A 23,187-nucleotide genomic window follows, 5' to 3' on the forward strand; every position below is an offset into this window, starting at 1 on the left:
ATGTTAAGAAACCTAAAAAGTGTCATAGTTCGAATAAGAATAAGCAGTGTTGTGCCTGGGGCAACATGCCTTGCCATGAGATCAACTCGATACCCGGATTTTCATGTACCTTTTTTAGGACGCCTATTCGAAATGATAATCCAAGACAATTTCAGCATTTTTGGAAGCTCTTTGATAGCTGAGCACGTTTTGGATCACTTGAAGGCGTTTTTGTCCATCTGGTGTGGGCGGCAATTTAGCCTTGATAATCAACTTCTCCAGCACAAGTGCATCCCCAAGAAGGAACTTAACTAGGGTGAGCAAATGTTTCGACTCACAAATCTAGGCTTCAATGCCGACGATCTCAACTCTTTTGAGATGTTTCACCAAACATTCAATGTTCCCCTTCCGTGAGCACAAAAAATCTTCTTCGTCAAAGTTGAAACGTTCTTCAGATTCTTGACGAAGCTCAAACTGCACATAGATACCCCATTCAAGAAACAAACTTCACATTAGAAGCTGAACCACAGGAGGAGGGAAAAAAACTTCATTGGCTCACTAAAATTTCAAACAAACAACTTCCATTAGTCCTCTGCAGATGCTAGTTAGTTTTACTTTAATATAAGCTCCCAAACTCGTCTACACATAAACATGTTCTCTTTCTAGGTGCTCATCGCTGAACTCTTAGTTCAAGATTCGAACACTACATGGCAGCAAAAGAACCTCCAGTCCAACACTGCAGTTACTTTAAGACATGAACCAACCAGCTTAATGTTGCCCTGCACAAACGCTGGTCGACTCACAGGGTTGGGCAATTTTCAATTGCTGGAACAAATAAAAGCTAGAGATTGATCTTCTTTATGTGCTTCTAAAGTTTTAACTCATTGTTTAAACATCAATGCAAAATAGAAGTCAGCACAAGAAGCGAATAGAAATTACCATAGCAAAGGAACATACCATAGGGAAGTAAGTCAGGTATATGACTAATTTTTCCAGGCACTGTGAACGTCGTAGCATGTATGCTATCCCAAGAAGGTCCCATTGATTAACTGGTGCATGCAGTATCAGATTCTGACATTGTGACAATGGGGACAGCACTCCATCCATCTCCAGGAGGGACAGAACCCAAGGACATTAAGCAAGCAAAATAGAAGATGTTAATTGACGTTTCTTTTTCCCGTTCAACATGACTAAGGAATAACAAAAATTTACAGTCCATCCAGATTCGATATCCTCTGACCCCATCTTGCAGCCGGGAAAAGACTGATGAGGACACCACTGGTAACAATGAACGAGGGAATGTATTTAAGAATCGAGACTGTTTACATATGCTTCCTAGGTAGAACTTGTGATCTTTGAAAGGTCTGAAAATTCATGTAGTTGGTCACCTGAGACAGCGAACCTTTTTATCGACTGAAGTCTCCAAGTGAATCATTCTACTGCCATTGTAAAACAATCAGCGAATAGCCAAGTAGTAGCATTTACTATGGAATGGCGGCCTAAGGTGACAAGAGAGCATGACCCAGTTCTGTCAACCTAAGATGACTAGGTCCATGACCCTTCAGTCATATGTCCAAATAATTGTATTTCCTCTATAAACTGGAGGAATGAATTGGAAAGAAAAAATGTAACTCTTTCAGATAATCTCTTTGTGATTTTTTTGTTGTTGTGAAAATAAAGATTTTGACAATGTGTCGTGGAGCAGCATCCAAAATAGTTAGCAGAACCTAGTGGCTTTCATTGTCCCTAATTGAGTGAGATCCCATATCCATTTACTTGAAATGTAAATGGAGGGGAGAAAGCTCCAAGGTTCCCGAGTTCGTAACAACAAACTTATGAATCATCCTATCAGCCAATGATTAATTAGACATGAGATCACAACGAATCCCCTTGATGAAATCTAGAATGCCGCCAATCACAGACCCCATTCAACATGAGTTTGTCTTATAAAGGTTGTACCTGCAAACACCAACCGCCGGTGGTGATGGTAGGAACTCCACGCAGCTTCTCAAGAAGATGCTTCAACAAGTCGCGGCCCTTGGAATTAGGATCCCAACTTTCAACGGAAAAATCTAACTCGGCTTCCACCAAAGAAGACACGTCGTCAAGTCTGAACCCAGCATGATTCACTCCTATTACGCGCAAGGAAAGCAAATGCGGGGCGCGAAGTTTCTCCACGTAAGAACCAAAACCGAGGCCAACGGGCACCAACTCTTTCAAACATAATGAATCAATTATAATGTTGTTCACGCCCCGGCATCTGGACGACGCAAGGGACTCTAAAACAGGACATCCCCTGAAGATTCGCTTGAGGAAGTCATCGCTCAACTCGGCATCTTCGATCGACAAGACCTTAAGACAAGGCCACCTAATAGTTGCACCCAACGAGAAACAGCACATGCCGACGGCCAGGCGCACCAAACGGCTGAAGCAATACAAGAACTCCGGCAGAATATAAAAAGACCACGACCAATTAGACAGCCGCAAGTGGAGATCCTCCACAGAGCGCCGCACCGCGAACTGGAGCCATAGGTCGATCTTGGGGCGGTCGGCCTCATCGTAGTTGAAGTGGGTGAGGTGGAATTTCTTCACCGTGGGGAAGGTGCACTGACTCAGGACGCTGTCGACAATGGACGGGAAGAACAAGGGACTGCCAGGGGGGGCTTCAAAATATCCATCGAATCCATCGAAGACAAGGTCGGTGGTGTTGGTCCAAGTGGGCCGCCAGCGCTTGGAGAGGACGCTGGTCTTGACGACGTCGTGGATGGGCAGAAAAGAGAAGATGTTGTGGATCATGGCGTCGGGCAAGCCGCTGATGAGATCCCTACCGCTCAGAGGATGAGCGGAGCATTCACGGTGGATGGCGCCGTGCACGGAGGTCTCCGCCATGGAATTGAAATCCTAGGGTTTCTGCGGACGTTCTCCCCCGAGCTTCCTTATCCTTTTTCCTGCATGCGCTACTTCAATTTTCTTTTTATTCCTTTTTTTTTCTTTTACTTTATAAGATGCATGCTCATTACATACAATAGAACTGGATATGTCCCAATACCAGAACCCCAGCAGTATACGAATAAACCGCGATTCGCCAAATAGCCACGATTTCCTTAGCGTTTGCTAACGGATCTGCCAACACGCAGTAATATAACGTAGAACAATTCATCCCAAGGTAAGTCTAAGTTTATGGGGGCATGTACACTTAGATCTACTGCTGACTGTACTAACTTTATCGAGTGCGAATTTAGAAATCTGAAGGTTCTCATTATCTTCGTGATTTTGCGCGAATCGATTCATTAACAAGAGATCCAAGCTAGTTCGGTCTAAGAAGCGGTATTGGTGAGACTCATGAGGATTTCCTAGTATGAGCTAAAGCAATTGAATGTCAACAATACTGCTTCTTATAGATATCGAAGACGAGGTGGGCGGTGGTGGTCCAAGTGGACCGCCAACGCTTGGAGAGGACGCTGGCCTTGACGACGTCTCGGATGGGCAGAAATGAGAAGAAGTGGTGGATCACGGCGTCTGGCAAGGCGCTGATGAGATCCCTACCGCTCAAAGGCGGAGGAGGTCGGCTCCCTTCGGTGCAATTCCGCCGGTCGCCGAAGGGTTTGCGGCGGATAACGCCGTGGACGGAGGGCGCCACCATGGATTTGAAATCCTAGGGTGTCCACAGCTGTTCCCCCGATTTTTCCAAGGATATCTTTTCTAATTTCTTCAAAAATCAATTGACTTGATCAATTAGTTATAGATTCGATTTAGAAACTATCTTTTTCTCTATTCGATCCGATTTCCTAATCCCTTTTAAACATCCTTCAAATTTTTTTATCAGAATTTTTTTTTCTTTTGATTTTGTTATGCAAGTATGGCTAAACAAATAATCTGATTGCGAAATCAAATTACAAGATTTTATGAAAAAGAGATGGAGGATTACATTTATTTATGCTTAGAGAAAAAATATTAAATAATGGACTTAAATGATATGCTACCTCGCTCAATAATTTCTTTTTTTTTCATTAATAAAGGGGCGCTCCTCAAACGCTTAGGATTAAAAGTTCCTAATTTTGGCTCCTCTCAGTTATTCCCCTCTGATTTGCAAAATAATTAAAAAAAAATGAAATAGAAAGGGATAAACAATGATCTCATGAAAATAAACTAAATTTGAAATAACATGAAAAAGATTTATCTGATTCACAGGACAATCTAAGAATGACATCATCAAACTTGAGAATCTTTTCAATCAATTTTATTTATATAATAATTAAATCCTAGTATCATCAAATTGTTTCTTTGAATTATAAATTTGATGTGTAACTTACAATTTACTCGCATCTAATTATAATCAAAATCTGTAATTATTAGAACTATATTATAATTTCCTGTGATTATAAGTTAGTCGAGAATTATTACGACCTTTTATTGTCAAATTTATTAAAAAAATTTAATTATGAGTGTAATCATAAAAATTATTAACTGTTAACATTTCTTGTACTAAATTATTAATTATCAAGTATAATAAAAATCGCATGAATTAATTAGGAAGTTAACATCTTGGTTACTTAAGTTTAATAACTAAGTTACTCTACAATATAAAAAAAAAATCACCTAATTGAGTAATTTTAATATTGAAACTCCAGCTCCTCGACCTCTTACAACGGTCGACAAAGTTATTGTCCACCCATCGCCCGTTATAGAAACCAACTCCGCAAGTTGCTTAAACCACTCAATTAGCTTAGGCATCAGTAGCCCGAATCGCCAATTGATCGTGCAAGCAGCATGTCATGAGGACGAGGATGTTGATGATGAGGAAGAAAATGAAAAGAACGATGACCATAAGCAATCGGATAACAAGAACGGAGATGAATATGACAAGGACGATGCAGGACAGAGGCGGTGTGACGTGTTGATGCCGAAGCATTCTTGAAGGCGTGGAAGGGGATTAATAATTTCTTATCTTTTCAAGAGTAGTTGAGTAATCTTTAGATTTCCAAGTCTTATTAAATTGTGTCACGTCTTTCCTAAGAGTTAAGTTCTAGTTCCTAGACTTTAATTGTGTTTTCTATTTTCCAAGAGTCTTTTGAGGAGCCTCATTTACTCAAGCTTGGAGGGTTGTTCCATGCTCGCCTATATAAGGGCATTTCGATGAATGAGAACGGTAAACTTGTTAAATGATAAATTTATTTGAGCCTTTGGCTTGTTAACAAGAAGGAGTTCTTGTTTCTACTCTTATCCTTTGGGTGAATTCCCACTGGTGGCGAGTATTCTATCCCTTAGTTCCTCACTTGTGTTACCTCCTACTTCTCTATGCTGTCTCCCCGCGTCAAGTTGGTATCAGAGCCTTGGTTCAATGGCTGGTCGTCTTCGACGTGGACCAAACATTGATTCCCCGACGGCTCGACAGAGAGACCTACGAGACGTGGAGGTGGATGATTTAAGGAGACAAGTGTAGTAATAGCAGGAGCGTTTGCAACGCTTCGAACATCTGGAACGTGATGATCAACGTCACGATTCAGATGGTATTCCCTCTGACGAAGAAGATGTCAATCCCTTTGCTAGTGCTCGAAGTGATGCTTCCAGTGAGGAGAGGCTTCCTCGACGTCAGCATCAAAATCCTCATGGATTTCATCGAGATTCATATGTGAAGATTGGTATTCCTGAATTCGAAGGGAAGCTTCAACCCGAAGAAGTCATAGATTGGCTACACATAGTCGATAGGATTTTCGACTATCAAGACACACCGAATGATCAAAAGGTAAAGCTCGTCTCCATTAAGCTTAAAAAGCACGCGTCTATTTGGTGGGAGCATTTGAAGAAGCAAAGATCTCGTGATGGAAAAAGTCGTATCGTCACATGGGAGAAGATGCGAAAAGAACTAAAGAAGAAGTTCCTACCGATGAACTATTGCCAAATACTTTCCTCCAATTCCACAATTTGAAGCAAAAGGACCTGTCCGTGGAGGAATATACTGCGGAATTCAATCGTCTTATGATGCTCTGTGATGTTTTCGAGGCGGAGGAGCAAACTGTTGCTCGGTACCTTGGCAAACTTCGATATGAAATCGGTAATGTTGTCCAACTTCAGCCTTATTAGACTTATAATGATGTTTGTCGACTTGCTCGTAAGGTTGAACGGCAACTTAAAGAGGTTCGTGCAAGTTCGCGATATCGGAACAAAGAAACCTATTCCAAATGGGAGAGTTCTTCTCTTCCTAAATCAAAAGCTATCGCCGCGAAACCTATGTCGAAGAATAGTGGAGCGTCGAGTTCCAATCGCGCCAATTCTGTCAAATGTTTCAAATGCCAAGGGTCTGGACATATTGCTTTTGATTGTCCAAATCGTAAGATTGTCTCTCTGGTGGAGGAAGAACTTGAAGAAGACAATCATGAAGACTCCCCTAGTTTCGATGAAGAACTAGAGGAGGGAGATAAGATTATCTATGGCGACCAAGGAGAGTATCTAATCCTTCGTCGAATCTTGAATGCTATTCCCGACAGAGACGGTACGTGGCTTCGTAACAATATTTTTCATACTCGATGTACCTCTCATGGAAAGGTGTGCGATGTTGTCATCGATGGAGGAAGTTGTGAAAATGTTGTGCCAACAACGATGGTGGACAAATTGCGCCTTAAAACAGAGAAGCACCCACAACCATACAAGCTTTCCCGGCTTCGCAAGGAAAACGAGGTACGAGTCGATAAACGATGTCTCGTTGATTTTTCCATTGGAAAGAAATATATCGATGAAGTGTGGTGTGACGTTGTCCCCATGAAGGAGGCCTTGGCAATTCGATAGAAAAACAAAGCATGATGGGTACAAAAATACTCATGCTTTCGAGAAAGACGGAGTCAAGATCATCTTGGGTCCTTCCAAAATGGAGAGTATTCCTAAACCATCTATTGGGGAAGGAAATAACTTGCTCTCTAAATCTGAAGACGATAAAGCTTTGGAGGATTCGATGGAGGCATATGCTCTTGTGGTGTTATAGGAGAACGAAGAACATTACGATGTTCCTGCTCAGGTAACACTTGTACTCCGTGAATTTTCGGATGTTGTTCCGGAAGAAATTCCACCCATTAGAGATATCCAGCGTTGTATTGATTTCGATTCGGGAGCTGTTAATCCTAACAGAGCAGCTTATCGAATGAGTCCAAAGGAGCATGAAGAGCTACAACGGCAAGTCGATGAGCTTATGGCTAAAGGTATGGTGAGGGAAAGTATGAGTCCCTATGCTATCCCTGCCCTTCTTGTACCGAAGAAGGATGGTTCCTGGCGTATGTGTATTGATAGTAGAGCGGTAAACAAAATTACTATCAAGTACCGCTTTCCTATTCCTCGTCTCGATCAACTCTATGGTGCTACCATTTTCTCCAAAATTGATCTTCGGAGTGGATATCATCAAATTCGGATGAGAGCTGGAGACGAATGGAAAACCGCTGGCAAAACCAGAGATGGCCTCTATGAATGGATGGTTCTGCCTTTTAGCCTCTCTAATGCTCCTAGTACTTTTATGCGCCTCATGAATCATATTTTCAAATCATTTATTGGCAACTTTGTTGTTGTTTACTTCGATGACATTCTTGTCTATAGTTCGACACAACAACAACACTTAGAGCATCTTCAACAAGTTTTTCAGGTTCTGTGAGAGCAAAAATTGTATGCAAACTTAAAGAAGTGTCATTTCTTTACCGATAGCCTTATCTTCTTGGGCTATGTTGTTTCTAAAGAAGGCATCAAGATGGATCCCAGCAAGGTGGAGGCGATCTTGAGTTGGTCGGTGCCATCATCGATTCATGATGTCGGGAGTTTCCATGGCTTGGCTTCTTTTTACCGTTGATTCATCAAGCATTTCAGTACCATCATTGCTCCTATCACAGAATGCTTGAAGGGAGGAAATTTCAAGTGGACGAAAGAGGCACAGCACAGCTTCAAACTCCTTAAAAAGAAGGTAATCGAGGCTCCTATTCTTGCACTTCCAGATTTTACTAAAGTCTTTGAAGTTGACTGTGATGCCTCTAATGTCGGAATTGGCGCGGTTCTTAGCCAAGAAGGAAAACCACTTGCGTTCTTTAGTGGATAGTTGAATAATTCCCGTAAGAATTACTCTACTTATGATAAGGAATTTTATGCTATTGTTCGGGCTTTGGATCATTGGCAACATTATCTGTTGTTCAAAGAGTTTGTTCTTTATTCAGACCATGAAGCCTTGAGGTATGTAAATACTCAACATAAACTCAACACTCGACGTGCCAAGTGGATTGAGTTTCTTCAAGCTTTCACTTTTCTCATCAAACATAAAGCTGAAGTTCTTAATCGTATTGCAGATGCATTAATCCGTCGACATTCATTGCTTTCCACTATGAAAGTGAATGTTATAGGCTTCGACGTGATCAAGGAGCTTTATGAAGATGATCCAGATTTCGGTAAGATTTGGAAAGATTGTTCCAAAGGTCCAATTCAGCAATTCTTTCTGCAAGATGGATTTCTTTTTAAGAATATTTGTCTATGCATACCAAGAGGTTCTTTGAGAGAAGCCATTATCAAAGAAGCTCATGGAGGAGGCTTAGCGGGTCATTTCGAAAGAGACAAGACGTACTCTCTTGTCAAAGAAAAATTTTATTGGCCTCGAATGGAGAAAGAAGTCATGCGGCATGTGGATTGTTGTCGAACTTGTCATATTGCCAAAAGTCATGCTCAAAACACCGGTTTGTACACTCAATTGCCAATACCAATGGCTCCTTGGGAAGATGTGAGTCTTGATTTTGTGGTTGGCTTACCTCGAACGCAAAGAGGTAAAGATTCAATCATGGTGGTCGTTGATCGATTCTCCAAAATGGCGCATTTCGTGCCATGTAGCAAGACATTGGATGCGACTCATGTGGCGAATCTCTATTTTCAAGAGATTGTGAAACTTCATGGCATTCCAAAGACAGTGACTTCCAATCGGGATTCCAAATTCGTCAGTCATTTTTGGCGTACACTTTGGAAAAAGCTCGGCACAACTCTTCAATTCAGTTCTTCTCATCATCCTCAAACCGATGGGCAAACTGAAGTTGTTAACCGAAGTTTGGGAAATTTATTGAGGAGCTTAATTGGAAGTAATCTGCGACAATGGGATCTCATTTTGGCTCAAGCTGAATTTGTTTACAATCGTTCTTCAAGCCAAACAACCGGAACGAGTCCTTTTGAAATTGTGTATGGGAAAATCCTATTAGTCCATTGGACTTAGCTCCACTTCCCATTACTCATCATTTTACCGGAGACGCTGAAGCACATGCTGATTATTTAAAAAGGTTCCATTCCCAAATTCGAGAAAGAATTATGAAGCACAATGCCAAGTATCAAGAAAGAGCGAACAAGCATCGACGACCTGCGGCTTTCAAAGAAGGAGATTTGGTTGGCTTCATCTTCGGAAGGAACGATTTCCTCGAGGTCGTCATGGAAAATTAAAGCCTAGAGCCGATGGACCTTTCAAAGTTCTGCAAAGGATCGATGAGAACGCATACAAGATCGAACTCCCTGGTGAGTATGCTGTTTCTGCAACGTTCAATGTTGCCGATCTTTCTCCTTACCATGAAGAAGACAATGAGGGAAACTCAGGGACGAGTTTTCACGCAGCAGAAGCGTTTGATGCCGAAGCATTCTTGAAGGCGTCGAAGGGCATTAATAATTTCTTATCTTTTCAAGAGTAGTTGAGTAATCTTTAGATTTCCAAGTCTTATTAAATTGTATCGCGTCTTTCCTAAGAGTAAAGTTCTAGTTCCTAGACTTTAATTGTGTTTTCTATTTTCCAAGAGTCTTTTGAGGAGCCTCATTTACTCAAGCTTGGAGGGTTGTTCCATGCTCGCCTATATAAGGGCATTTCGATGAATGAGAATGGTAGACTTGTTGAATGATAAATTTATTTGAGCCTTTGGCTTGTTAACAAGAAGGAGTTCTTGTTTCTACTCTTATCCTTTGGGTGGATTCCTACTGGTGGCGAGTATTCTATCCCTTAGTTCCTCACTTGTGTTGCCTCCTACTTCTCTACGCTTTCTCCCGACGTCACGTGCTCAGGCTCCATCCGAGACTTTGCAACGTGAGCTCAGCACAGGCGTAGCTGAATTCTCGATTAGGTAGAGATTTTGCTAGGAATGGATGATAACTTCATTGAACTAAGACTCGAAGTGCCTGAATCAGAATGCTAACTAGCCAATTCGGAGGATTACGTGGATAATGCTGGCTTCCAAGCATCACTTCAGAATTTGGTGGAGAGCGACAATGGAAGAAGAGGAGCCGGCCGAACGCGAAATCAGTGGTTTTGGAACTTCTAAATGTGGAGAGCAAACCGAAAAATGAAACCAAAACCAATTTAGACCTAACGGAGAAGATTACATCTTGACCTTTTTCCCCTAAGAACATAGTGAAAAATGAAAACAATGTAAACTGGTTAATGGAGTGAAATGAAGCTCAACTATGTAAGCTTCAACGATCGTCAGTGACTGAGCTTAGTGCCCGCAGATGACCTTCAAATGAGGTTCAACTTCTTCGGTCCTCACCGCCGTTAAGAAGAAAACGATAATTGACTATAATTTGGGCAATTCTAGAAGCTCCTTGACAGCCTCCTTGCAGCTGAATCACATCGTGAGTACCCCAAGGATCATGAGGGTCCGTGACGTCTTTAATCAGCATGGATTGTCATCTTCTCCAATTCAACTGCCCCCTCGAGAAGAAACTTAGCCAAGGCACGCAAAAGTTTTGATTTCTCATTGTCATATTCGAACCCGACAATTTCAACCCTTTTAAGTTGATTTGCCACACAATGGAAATCCTTCCGTGAGCGCCAAAATTGCTTTTCAACAAAGTCGCGGAGCTTCGCAAAATCTTTTTTCCTAAACTGAAAACACACATCCACAATAGCTTTTTAAGAGCTAATTAGGAGAAGCAATAACGTAGCAGTGACATTGCGCACAAAAAAGAATTGTAAAACAAACAAGCTTGTCTAATCTGATAGAGCACACCCTATAAGTTCTCACGAATCAATGATCACATCTTTGTCGCAAAACAATCAAACTTTTTTCCATGTAGCTCCAAACCGTCCCAGCTTTTTTTCACATACCAATTCGCTTACGTAAGTAGATGCAAACTGTGTGTAAATCATAAATGGCAACAAGAGATTCATTGTACGACATCAGCTTCAAGATAAAAGCCTGAAAGTAGATGATGCGAGGCTGACTACCGAAGCATACATGTCACTATGTCCAGAACAAAAATGGATTAATACCGTGGCATTATTGGATTTTGGATTGCATATGGCTAGCCTTTCCAGTAGTGGAGAACGCTGCAGCAAGAACGCAATCCCCTGAAGCTCGCATTTACAAATTGTAGTATACACTACAATATTTCGCCATCTCGATGACAGGTACGGCCATCCCTTTACCCCCGTTGTTGATAGAACCTGAAAACAAGTTGAATTGTGAACCAGGTAGCAGAACATGATATGATCTTTTAGTTGTTGAGGTTCATATATGTCTGATATAATCATATAACAGCAACATACGTCAATAACATACCCAGGAAGAAAGACCAAACAAAATCAACTCGTACCTGAAGACACCAGCTTCCGAATGTGACTTTCGTGACATGTTGCAGCTTTAAAAGATGTGATTTAAAGTCGTCAGAAAATTTCCAACGAAGAGCAGTTGGCTTGTGAAAGTTCAACTCTGCCTCTGCTAATGAAGGTACTCTCAGTAGGCAAGGGCAGAAGACAAATCCACCCGACAAACGCAATAAAAGCAGATTCGGAGCCAAAATATTGAGTGACAAAATATGATCGGCTTCAATCACCAACTCTTTTAGAGATCTTGAGTCAATCCGGAGGCGGCAACTCTCGAGCGGGGACGAACGCAAAGTAAGAGATTCAAGAACAGGGCACCCCCTCATGATTTCATAATCCCATCATTATCCCAAAGACCAGTGGATGCTAAAATCCCGTCAATGCACAGTTTCTTAAGTGAAGGCCAGTGGATGCTAAAATCCCATGGAAAAAAACCATTCGACAGTCGCAAGCTCACCAGGGACGTGCAATCATACAGGATTCGAGGTACCATGCATGAGCGTCTAAAGACCACGGAAGCGTCTTCCACTTGGCGCGCTGCCGCAAAGCGAAACCACCCATCGAGTTCAGTGGGGATGTACAAACCAGCATCAAGATGGAACTTCTCTACCTTAGTAGCTGTGTAGAGACTCAGTGCACTGCTGATCGAAAGAGCGACACGCCTTGAGGGGAGAGAGGGGAAAGAGAGGTTGATGTATGGAGTGGAGGTCCAAGCCAAACGCCATTGCTTGGACAACACGCTTGTCTTCACCAGGTCTTTGAAGGGCAAGAAGCAGAAGATATGGTGGATTATGACGTCGGGCAAGGGGCTGTTGTTATCCACCTCCACCGCCTCTGGTGGAGAGGCGGAGATATCAAGGTTGGCGTCTGGCGGCGCCATCTCCCCCGCCGTGATTGGATTTTGAGGGACTTTGGAGGGTTTGTGGAGAAGGTGTTGGTGGATTGAAACAGAAGCCAAATCAAATCACGCAAATCTACGCAATTCAGATTTCGAATCTTCTGTCACGAGATTTTTAGTTTTGCGGCTTGGTTAGTAGCATCGTTATAGGGTTATTTTAATAAATGAATCCAAATAATGGCATAAAAATTATTTTATATCTTTTGTGAAATTTTACGGAAAGGGTTTGATATTTAGGGTGCGCATGAAAACACTTCTCCATGAGAAATCAACTTCTGATCAGAAGTTGATTTATCTACTTCTCCTCAAAAGTAGAAGTTGATTTTTCTACTTCTGCTTCGGATTGACTTCTTATCAGAAAAATTCGTTTGATAACGGTTGAAAATTTCTATCTTCGGCGGCGATGGTTGACGGTGGCGATGGTCGGCGGTGGTTGGCGGCCGCAGCGGTCGCTGTGGTAGGCAGCGGTTGGTGGTGGTCGGCGACGGCGACCGTGGTCGGCGGCCGGCGGTCACGGCAACGGTGGTCGGCGGTGGTTGTGGTCGGCGGTGGTCGGCGATGGCTGCTATGGTCGGCGGCAGGCGGTCACAGCAACGGTGGTTGACGGAGGCGAGTGTGGTCCAAGAAGTGATTTTGAAGCCGAGAAGTAAAAATTTTTTACTCCTCAAAATTGGCCAAAAATCCTATCAGAAGTGAAAAATCTTACCAGAAGTGAAAAATCCTACCATAAGTAAATTTTTTTACCAAACAAATTTCCACTTCGATCAGGTTTTTATCAAACACATTTCTACGCCAAATGGGCTTCCGGCAAAGAAATGCAATTTCTGAAGTATTTTCATGCGCACCCTTAAAATGATTGGTTTTTTTTTTTTTTGGTCGAAGAATGATGGGGTTGACTTGTGTGGAAAAGAAGGAAACAAAAAAGAGTTATACACATATTTAAGATTGTCTTTAAACTATTTTTTGTCAATTATTTAGTTTTTTGTTTTGCTTTTCATCTTATAGAAGGCAAGAATGTTATTGAAATTCTTGGGTCGAGTTGTGAATTTGAAAGATCCTTTAAATTTAGGCTAATTTGCTTAAAGAGAAATTGAAGAATTTTCTACTTTAAATGAAACTTAAAAGTCAAGACTCGTTAGTATTATTAGGGGAACGAAACATTATCCCAAAAGGTCCTAAATTGGTATTCAATGAATCATCCACCCCAAAATAATTTTCGTTTCACAAAATTCTGAAATTGATATCGTGATAAATTTGCTTCAAAGTAACTTTGAAAAAAAAAACAACAATCCATGACACAAATTTAAGGCCGCCCGTTTGAGATTTTCCATGACACGAATTTAAGTCAAACTCCGGTAAAGTGCAACTGCATTACCGGGCTTCGTCGTGGAGTTAAACTCCGTCGAGGTTTGTAATTTTAGTTTGGTTCGATTGCGTCTTTAGGCTTCTTCGTCAAGTCAAACTCCGTCGAGGTTTGCTATTGTAGGTTCTTTTATGTTAGTGATAATTTTTAAGCCATGCGGTTGAGTGAAACTCCGATTGGGTCTAAGTTTGGTAAATTTCAGTTAATGTTAAGCTCGTTGATTTCCTTATCGATTTGGATCACTCCTTTCTGGAGAGGCCATAGGACCCTTTTCACTTAAAAATCGAAGTGCACTTTTCTTTGGAAGATATTTCGTTGTGGGAGAAATTCCGATGAAACAAGATGCAAATTAATTTAGTAGAGAAAAAATGTCTTTATTTTTGTTTTATTCTATCTTTTTTTTTTCTTGGTAAAAGAGAATTTGTAGAATTAAAAACTTATTTTATTGAGGCTTTGTTTGTTTTCGCGAAAATTGAATAAGTTAGGAAATATTTTCTTAAAATAATCTCTATCACTCACAAAAATGAATTAGTCAAAAACAATTTCATTGTCCACGAGACCTTGAGACCTAAAGTATTGCTCACTATGAAAATATTTTCTATTAGCTATTTATTTCAAATAATATAAGCCATTATTTTTAGAAATTTTTTCAAATCACTCATTTTTCGCGAAACAAATAAAACCACACTTCCTCTAATTTATCAATTTTTTTTTCTGATTTTAAACTCAACAAAAAAATCAATATACTTTTGCTTAGCCACTGTTAAGAAATTTAAATTAAAGACAAAAGTTAAGAGATGATAAATTAATAAGCTGAAGCTTATCTGTCAAATTCAAGCCACATGGCAAAACTATGTCATGTGTATTGCATTGTGGCAATCACAGAGGAAAAGTGAGATGCCTCGTGGCAATCACAAGAGCAAGCATTCTCTCGGCTCCAACCTTAATCATACGCAATAGGTTAGCGTCAAAGGATATTTTTTCACGGCAAGGTCGGTTGTCATATAGCATAAACGGAAGCATTTAGGCCAATTACATATTGGGTATGCTAAAGAAGTAAATAAATAGACTCGGCCTATATGGACCCGCACCTTCTTGATCAAAATAGGTTTCGAGGGGAGGGAGTGCAAGTAAATCATTTTCTCAACCTTAGAACAAAACACTAGTCTTGCCGTCTGGTTAGGTTAAGCCGTCTGCATAATTGAAATAGATACAACTCAAATTGTAATGGAAATCTAAGGATTTCACAAAGAACTCGTAAACATGTTAAGATGAAGAATTTTTCATCCAAGTCAGAGAAGCTTGATCCAAACGAAATCACAGACTCGAAAAGTTGCACAGAGAGAGAGAGAGAGAGAGAGAGAGAGAGAGAGAGAGAGAAATTTTTGTTCCATACCTATCATGCAAATCTAGGGTGTAATCTAGGGGGTAATGAGTACCTATGACTTTGCTTATGCTTGTATAACTCAAAAGAGAGACTATTGAAATGATAATTGACTATAATTTCAGCATTTCTAGAAGCTCTCAGACAGCCTTCTTGAAGCTGAATCACATTGTGAGTATCCCAGGGTCCGTGACATCTTTAATCAGCACGGATTGTCTATCTTCTCCAATTCAACTGCCTCCTCGAGAAGAAACTTAGCTAAAGCACGCAAAAGTTTTGATTTCTCATTGTTGAATTCGAAGCCGACAATTTCAACCCTTTTGAGCTGATTTGCCACACAAGGGAAATCCTTCCGTGAGCGCCCAAATTGCTTTTCAACAAAGTTGCAGAGCTTTGGAAAATCTTTTTTCCTGAATTGAAAACACACATCCATAGCAAATTAGGAGAAGCAATAACGTAGCAGTGACATTATTACCGAAAAAGATTGTAAAACAAACAAGCTTGTCTAATCTGGTAGAGCACGCTATAAGTTCTCACGGACCAAATGAATCAATGATCACATCTTTGTTGCAAAGCAATCAACTTTTTTCCATGTAGCTCCAAACCATCCCAGCTTTTTTTCACATACCAATTCACTTATGTCGCTTATGCAAGAAAATGCAAACTGTGTGTAAATCATAAATGCCACACAACATCAGCTTCAAGATAAAAGATGCGAGGCTGACTACCGAAGCATATATGTCACTATGTCCAGAACAAAAACGGATTAATACTCTGGCATTATTGGATTTTGGATTGCATATGGCTAGCCTTTCTAGTAGTGGAGAACTCCGCAGCAAGAACGCAATCCCCTTAAGCTCGCTTTTACAAACTGTCGTATACACCACAATATTTCGCCATCTCGATGACAGGTACGGCCGTCCCTTTATCCCTGTTCTTGATAGAACCTGAAAACAAGTTGAATTTGGGACCAAGTAGTAGAATAAGAAATGACCATTGAGGTTCATATATAAAATCAACTCTGTACCTGAAGGCACCAGCTTCCGAATGTGATTTTCGTGGCGTGTTGCAGCTTTAAAAGATGGGACTTAAAGTCGTGAGAAACGTACCAACGACGAGTTGGCTCGTTAAAGTTCAACTCTGCCTCTGCTAATGAAGATACTCCAATTAGGCTGGAGACAAATCCACCTGACAAACGCAATGAAAGCAGATTCGGAGCCGAAAGAATGAGCGACGAAGAAATATCCGCTTCAATCACCAACTCTCTTAGAGATCTTGAATCAATCCAGATGTCGCGAGCTTCGAGCCAGGAGGAACGCAACGTAAAAGATTCAAGAACAGGGCACCCCCTCATGATTTTCATAATCACATCCTTCTCCGAGGGAAAGTAATCGAAAATAAAGTCGTGAAGGCACAATTTCTTAAGTGAAGGCCAGTGGATGGTAAAATCCGGTGGAAAAGTAGCCTTCGATATTCGCAAGCTCACCAGCGACGTGCAATCGCACATGAATTGTGGTACGACACGACACGAAGCGTCCTCCACTTGGCGTGCCGCCGCAAAGCGGAACCACCGATCGAATTCAGTACGGACGTAAAAGTCCACATGGAACTTCTCTATCTTAGTGGCAGTGCAGATACTCAGTGCTTTGCTGATCGAAGGAACGACAAGCCATGAGCGGAGAGAGACATCGATGTTTGGGGTGGAGGTCCAAGCCAAACGCCATTGCTTGGACAGCACGCTGGTCTTCACCAGGTCTTTGAAGGGTAAGAAGCAGAAGATATGGTAGATTATGACGTCGGGCAGGGGGCTGATGTTATCAACCTCCACCGCCTCTGGTGGAGAGGAGGAGAGAGCGGGGTTGGCGTCTGGCGGCGCCATATCCTCGCCGAGAATGGATTTTGAGGGACTTGGAGGGTTTATGATGGTCTTAGTGGATTGACAGAGAAGCCAAATCAAGTCACGCAAATCTACACAATTCAGATTTCGAATATCATCTGTCACGAGATTTGTTTTGTAGCTTTGTTTTAGGAGCATCATTGTAGGGTTATTTTGATAAATGAATCCAAATAATGGCATAAAAATTATTTTATATCTTTTGAGAAATTTTGCGAAAAGGGTACGATATTTAGAATGAATGGGTTTGTTTTTGGTCGAAAAAAAAAAGTTTCACGAGTATTTAAGACCCTCTAAATTATTTTTTTTGTCAATTATTTAGTATATGGTTTTGCTTTTCATCTTATATAAGGCAAGAATATTATTGAAATTCCTGGGCTGAATTGTGAAGTTGAAAGATCCTTTAAATTTGCTTCGCACCAAAGCGAAATTGAAGAATTTTCTACTTAAATGAAACTTATAAGTCAAGACTAGCTAGTATTATTAGGGGAAAAAAATATCATCCCAAAAGGTCCTAAATTGGTATTCAATGAATCATCCACCCCAAGATAGTTTTCGTTTAAAAAAAAAATTGGAAGTTGACATCCTGTGATAAATTTGCTCTAAAGTATTTTTGGGGAAACAAAAACAATCCATGACACGAATCTAAGGAATAGTAAATTGGGACCCATTTGAGATTTTTCGTGAGATGAAAGGTAGTCGGAGTATATGTGTTATGGTTTCTAGTTTAGAAATTTTTTTCAGACGAAATTATTTTGAATTAAACGTATCATGAGGCATCAATTTGGAATTTTTAATGGTCTTAAACCTATTATTAAAAAAAAATTGGCAATGTTGGATTGATGCCTCCTAATATCGAGCAAAAACCAATTAAAAAGTAAACTTTACATGTCTTATGATTTCAAAGGATGGTGTATAATTATCATTTGAATTGATTATGGGTAATATGGGCACGCATGATAACACTTCTAGGATTGAATTTCTGCTCCAAAAGTACTTCTGAAGCAAAAACCTGTTTGGTAATTCAATTTCTGAAGTATAAATCAGTTTTGTTAAGTAAAATTTCATTTCTACTTTTGAAGGCAATTTCTATAACTGAAGTTGTTTTTAAGCCAATTCCGGAAGCTAAAAAAAGTTACATGTCTTTAAGAAGTAGAAATTTCTTAACATCGATATATGTCTCATTTTAGCCTCTTTCATTTTTAGCGCCTCTCTCCCAATCATGTCTCCATCGTCACCGCCCGTCGCCACGACCACCGTCAATAGCCATCACCCGTTGTTGACTACCCAGGCCACCACCAGCCCTCCTAACCACCGCCACCGGATGCTCAACGACCGTCATTGACCCCCGCTACCGCCTGCCGACGACCACCGCCTACCGCCATTGTCGGGTGACCTTCTCCAGCCCTCGGAATAAAAAATAAATAATAATATATTTTTTAATAATAAAAATTATTTTTGAAGAAATGCAAAAAATTTAAAATGAAGTAGAAATGTTTCGGCCATCGACAATAATTTTTTCATAGAATATTTTGTGTTAATAATATTCTAGAAGTAGAAATTTTCAACCGTTACCAAATAAATTTCTATTCCAGAAGTAGAAATCGTTGTCCCGCTATCAAACTATTTTCTATAATAAAAAACAGAGGGTTCATATATAGAGTAAGCCTTCTTTGAAATTCCAAATCTATTTGCATCGGTAGATTTGGTGGGAAAAAGAGAGAGAGAGAGAGAGAGAGAGAGAGAGAGAGAGAGAGAGAGAGAGATTTTCAAGGTACCACATAGGGTTTTGTTTATTTAATATCTATGTTTAGCTTTCTAAGAGCCTTTAAAAACTTACTTTTGTTATCGTTCCTTACCTTTTTCTTATTGCGTATATGCATAATTTAATGTGCATCAAAGAAATTGCTTCTATTCATGTTATTGTTACTAGGAAGGGGGCACATGTTGCTTGTCTGCAAAAAAAAAAATAGAAACTTGTAAGGTTTTGCAATATCATATTATTATGAAATATTTGAATTATTATTGATGGAACGCAATATTGAAAAAATAAGAAGAAATTTTACACACACACATATATATATATGGTAAGAAAAGATACTTAAAAAAATGTGGCTTTCTAAGAGAGATTTGGGAAGCGTCCGTTGATTATAAAAAAAATGCCAATTGCGATACGGATAATCGAATTCGATGTGTTCCAAAAGACACGAAAAACTTTCTTAAGCAGCCAATCGAACCTTCAAGAGTGTCACGCCCCGACTCTCGAGTACGCGGCATCCCTACCAAATCGCCTCCGGTCATAATGGATAATCCTAGGTACACTATCGACCTATGATACCATAATACGCAAGCGGAAACATATACACTCCCATTCAAACAAATATGATAGGAACATCAAGTAGGAATATCCATAACAGTCAAATACCAAAATACAATTGTCGATACCATATCAAAAGGAAATGGTAATTAATCCTATAGAGCTACTGTCATATACAACCCCACTCTTCGAGGCAGCTCTCTAAGACCAACAAAAGGGTAAGGGGTCGGGCGGGGTTAACATCACTTCTATTCCTAAAAGAAGCTACATCACCATGGCCTTCAGCCTCAACTCCAAAAAAAAAAAAAGGACCTTAAACTCCATCATTTCGAACCTGAAAAAGGTTAATCACGACGGGGTGAGATAAATCTCGGTGAGTCAATGCCTAAGCCCGGCTAGGACATTGATTCGTCCGGAAGATTCTATTGATCAATTGTAGACCATGGAATATATGTATGCCAACCACAAGCAACTTACCTAACAGGAGATCATGCATAATGCAATGTGGACGTAGTGTATGATCATGTCGATTCAACTCAACAGTCAAATTCTCAAATACTCATAATGCAGCTCAACATCAGTTAGACCTTGGACACCATACAAGTCCAATTATTAACGATGATTTTGCATGAACAAGGCAAATAGATTCGTACAACACAATGTCAGAATCTATTAGTACGATCCATGCAACACAATGTTATGGTCGACATCCGGTAACCCAGGCATCGTCCCATAACCTCTTGGGGACGGCAACTACAAATGGTAACACAATACCTCAAGTAGGCATTCCATTATGGAGCATCGATCCGTCACAAGCTACGACCGGCATCCAACGATCCATGACGCAACACAGAAAGTCGAGCAACCGATGAGTCGTGAGGTTCATTCCATAGGCACAATACGAACTCGACAAGCCACGCATCATCATCCCATCATATGACCAATCAACTCATCCAGCAACTATCTCATTCTTAGCTTTGAATTTAGCCGGATGCTCACACAATTATGGGGAAAAGTACACTAGAAGTGCTATAACTTTTGTACGGCGTTCACTTGAGTGCCATAACTTTCAAAACTTGTTTATTTGAGTGCCATGTTGACGTAGCAGCCGGAAAGTTGACGTGGCAGCCGGAAAGTTACTGTAGCACGCCGGAAAGCTGACATGGCACGCCGGAAAGTTACTGTAGCACGTAAGTGAACGATTTTGCTCCGACGTAGCACCCAAGTAAACAATTTTTGAAAGTTATGGCACTTAAGTAAACATTTTGAAAGTTATGGTATTCAAGTGAACGCCATACACAAGTTATGGCATTTCTAGTGTACTTTTTCCTACAATTATGCTCAAAGACTTAGCTCTTGCCATTTTCATGCTCAATGCATTTTGGGACATTCAAGGTCATATGAATGTATAGTGCCAATTAAAAGGTCCAGCTAACCAAATAGAGTCAATACAACTCAAATGAGCATCCAATCGATTCTCAGTCGTTCATAGCACATAATTGCATAACTGAGCCAATTAATCAAATAACGCAAATAGCCAATTCATTGTCAAATGAATCACTTTGAGGACCAATTTCATTCTTATCAAGGTGCCCAAAAATCAAGCAGTCACATTCCAAGCAATTATAACCGACTAACCTCCTCGATTATGGCCATTTAGCCTAAATTCAGTTCTAACCTAAACCGACCCAAGTTGATCTACCTAAACACCTAGATGATCTGATCACACTAATTTTGAACGTAATTAGCGACTTAACTAGGGATTAGAGGTCAACTCACCGTCGGTTGGTGTCAGAACAACAATTTATGATCCTCTATGGTTCTCGGGTTCCAAACCGAGATTCGATGAACAACGAGCGTCGATGCGACCAAACAACGGCTATTCCTCGAAGTCGAGACCTAATAGAGAATCACACAGGTCGACGAGGTCATGTCGGAACTCGTTTGAGTCGCGATCAGCAATAATTAGTCTAAGCAGAATCGAAACGGACTAAGAACAAAAACTGTTCTTACCGAACCAGGGCTGTTCGGGCCTCTACAGCCCACAACGAAGCTTGGGAATGATCCAAGGACGTCTTAAGAGGTCAAGGGAGGTGTCGGGGGTGTGTGGTGGTCCGTGGAGGTCGGCAAAGGGCGAAGCAGTCCAGTTTTCCCAAAACCGGGCACATTGAGCAGTCCGAACGGCAACGTGTACAGTTTAAAATTTCGGAACTAATCTGGGGATTTTCTTTAGCTGGTAATGTCATAGAGAGGTAGAGGAAGGTGTGTACAAAATTTGGGGTGGTTTCGGGTCCGTTTGCTATGCGAACAAGCCTTGTTTCTCCAAGTCAGACTTTGAAAACAACACTGTACAGCAACAGGGCAGGGGCGGCTTTGGGCTGTAGTGCAAAATTTTGGGACTTCAGGTGGCTATACGACTGTGCAGGGTGGTCGAGGATAGTCTGGAGGATGCTGTGGTGGTCGAAGGTGGTCGGGACAGAAAGCAGATACGGCGACAGAGACAGAAAGAGAAGCTGCAGCAGCTGTAGAAGCAGAGCAGGGCGTCAGCCAGAACAGGGGAGGCAACACAGCTTAGGTTTGAGGGCTGTTCGGGGTTCCAACGGCGTCGGGGCTTCGTGGAGTGGTCGATGATGGTCTAAGGGAGTGTCGGGGAGTGTGTGGTGGTCAGAGATGGGCGGAGAAAGGTGGCGGAGTGGCGGACAACTGGTGAGGACAGAACCGGGCGAAACAGGGGATCGAAACAGGGTAGACTGGGGCAGCGGCGGTTTCGACTCCTCTGGCGGTTCTATGGGGGCTTCCAACGGTCAGAGGTGGGGGCTGGAGGTCAGAGGAAGGCTGAGGTGGTTGGAGGAGGTGGTGGTGGCGGCTGATGATGCATGAAAGCTGTTGGAACAGTGACGGACGCGGCAGGACAGAGCAGGGGCTGTTACGGGATTTCCGGCCTCTTGCAGCTGTTCTGAGCTCGACGGTGGCCGACGGTGGATGTGTGGTGGTCTGAGGTGGTGGTGACGAGGTGGTAAAGTAGTAGCGGTGATGAGGGTGGCTGTAGTGTGGTGGTTCTTGCATGAAAACAGAAGAAAAGGAAGAAGGGCAGAGTCGACTATGGGAAAAAGTAGCGTGAAGAGGGAGGGGGGGAAAGAGAGAGAAGAAGAAGAGGGGTGGTGGTAGCTGCCGCCTCTGACTAAGAGAGAAAGAGATAAGAGTGGGCCCCACTTTATTTATTTTCTTGTCTTGGCATTCATGAAGACTTAGGGGTAAAATCGTCATTTCCTAAAATTTCAGGAACATTTTTGTCAATTGTCTCCCTAAGGGTACTCTTATCATCTGGCCATTCTAAGAAGGGCGATTTCATCCAATCCCATCTTAGTTGGGCTAGAATAAGACTTAGGTATAGAAATTTCGAATTCTAAAACAAAGCGATCGATCGACGATTCAAGAAATTAGGAATTTCCACGGCCAGATTTCCATGAATTCAATTTCAAACAATAGATTGGAGTCCACAGACATCCCGTAAACTATATTCTATCACCAAAAGGGTTCGAATTTTTCAGGGCGTCACAAAAAGAGTTTCTCGGATTAAAATGATCAATTTGCCTTCCGTTATAACGGCTTCGAATTTCAATTCTTCTCAACTTTTAGCACCTTATTGTACTAACTTGTTACTCTATCCAGCTTATGAATGTTCCCACTTATGTAATTTCGTGAGAGCTATCAAACATGCTTGCCACGACGTGCTCTAAATGAGAAAGATAATGAGTCAACGAA

The 23,187-nt window shown here is 41.3% G+C and overlaps 3 protein-coding genes across 3 annotated transcripts; all 3 read right to left on the bottom strand.

The window, feature by feature from the left end:
* Positions 1-235: 235 nt before the first annotated feature.
* Positions 236-3,622, bottom strand: LOC115733574 (F-box protein At5g03100-like). Its single transcript, XM_048275453.1, has 3 exons — positions 3,446-3,622; positions 1,939-2,727; positions 236-453 (listed from the first exon to the last, which is right to left on the bottom strand). The coding sequence occupies exons 1-3, from the start codon at positions 3,620-3,622 to the stop codon at positions 322-324; spliced, it is 1,098 nt and encodes a 365-aa protein (XP_048131410.1). The 3' UTR covers positions 236-321.
* Positions 3,623-11,888: 8,266 nt separating this feature from the next.
* LOC125313997 (F-box/LRR-repeat protein 25-like) lies at positions 11,889-12,446 on the bottom strand. Its single transcript, XM_048275455.1, has one exon. The coding sequence runs from the start codon at positions 12,444-12,446 to the stop codon at positions 11,889-11,891; it is 558 nt and encodes a 185-aa protein (XP_048131412.1).
* A 2,967-nt stretch (positions 12,447-15,413) lies between these two features.
* LOC115733539 (F-box/LRR-repeat protein 25-like) lies at positions 15,414-17,090 on the bottom strand. The gene is made up of 2 exons (XM_048275456.1): positions 16,321-17,090; positions 15,414-15,621 (listed from the first exon to the last, which is right to left on the bottom strand). Exons 1-2 carry the CDS (start codon positions 17,088-17,090, stop codon positions 15,414-15,416), a joined length of 978 nt encoding a protein of 325 aa, XP_048131413.1.
* Between the last annotated feature and the right edge of the window lie 6,097 nt (positions 17,091-23,187).

Source organism: Rhodamnia argentea, chromosome 3 (genome assembly GCF_020921035.1).
Source record: "Rhodamnia argentea isolate NSW1041297 chromosome 3, ASM2092103v1, whole genome shotgun sequence".
Lineage (NCBI taxonomy): Eukaryota > Viridiplantae > Streptophyta > Magnoliopsida > Myrtales > Myrtaceae > Rhodamnia > Rhodamnia argentea.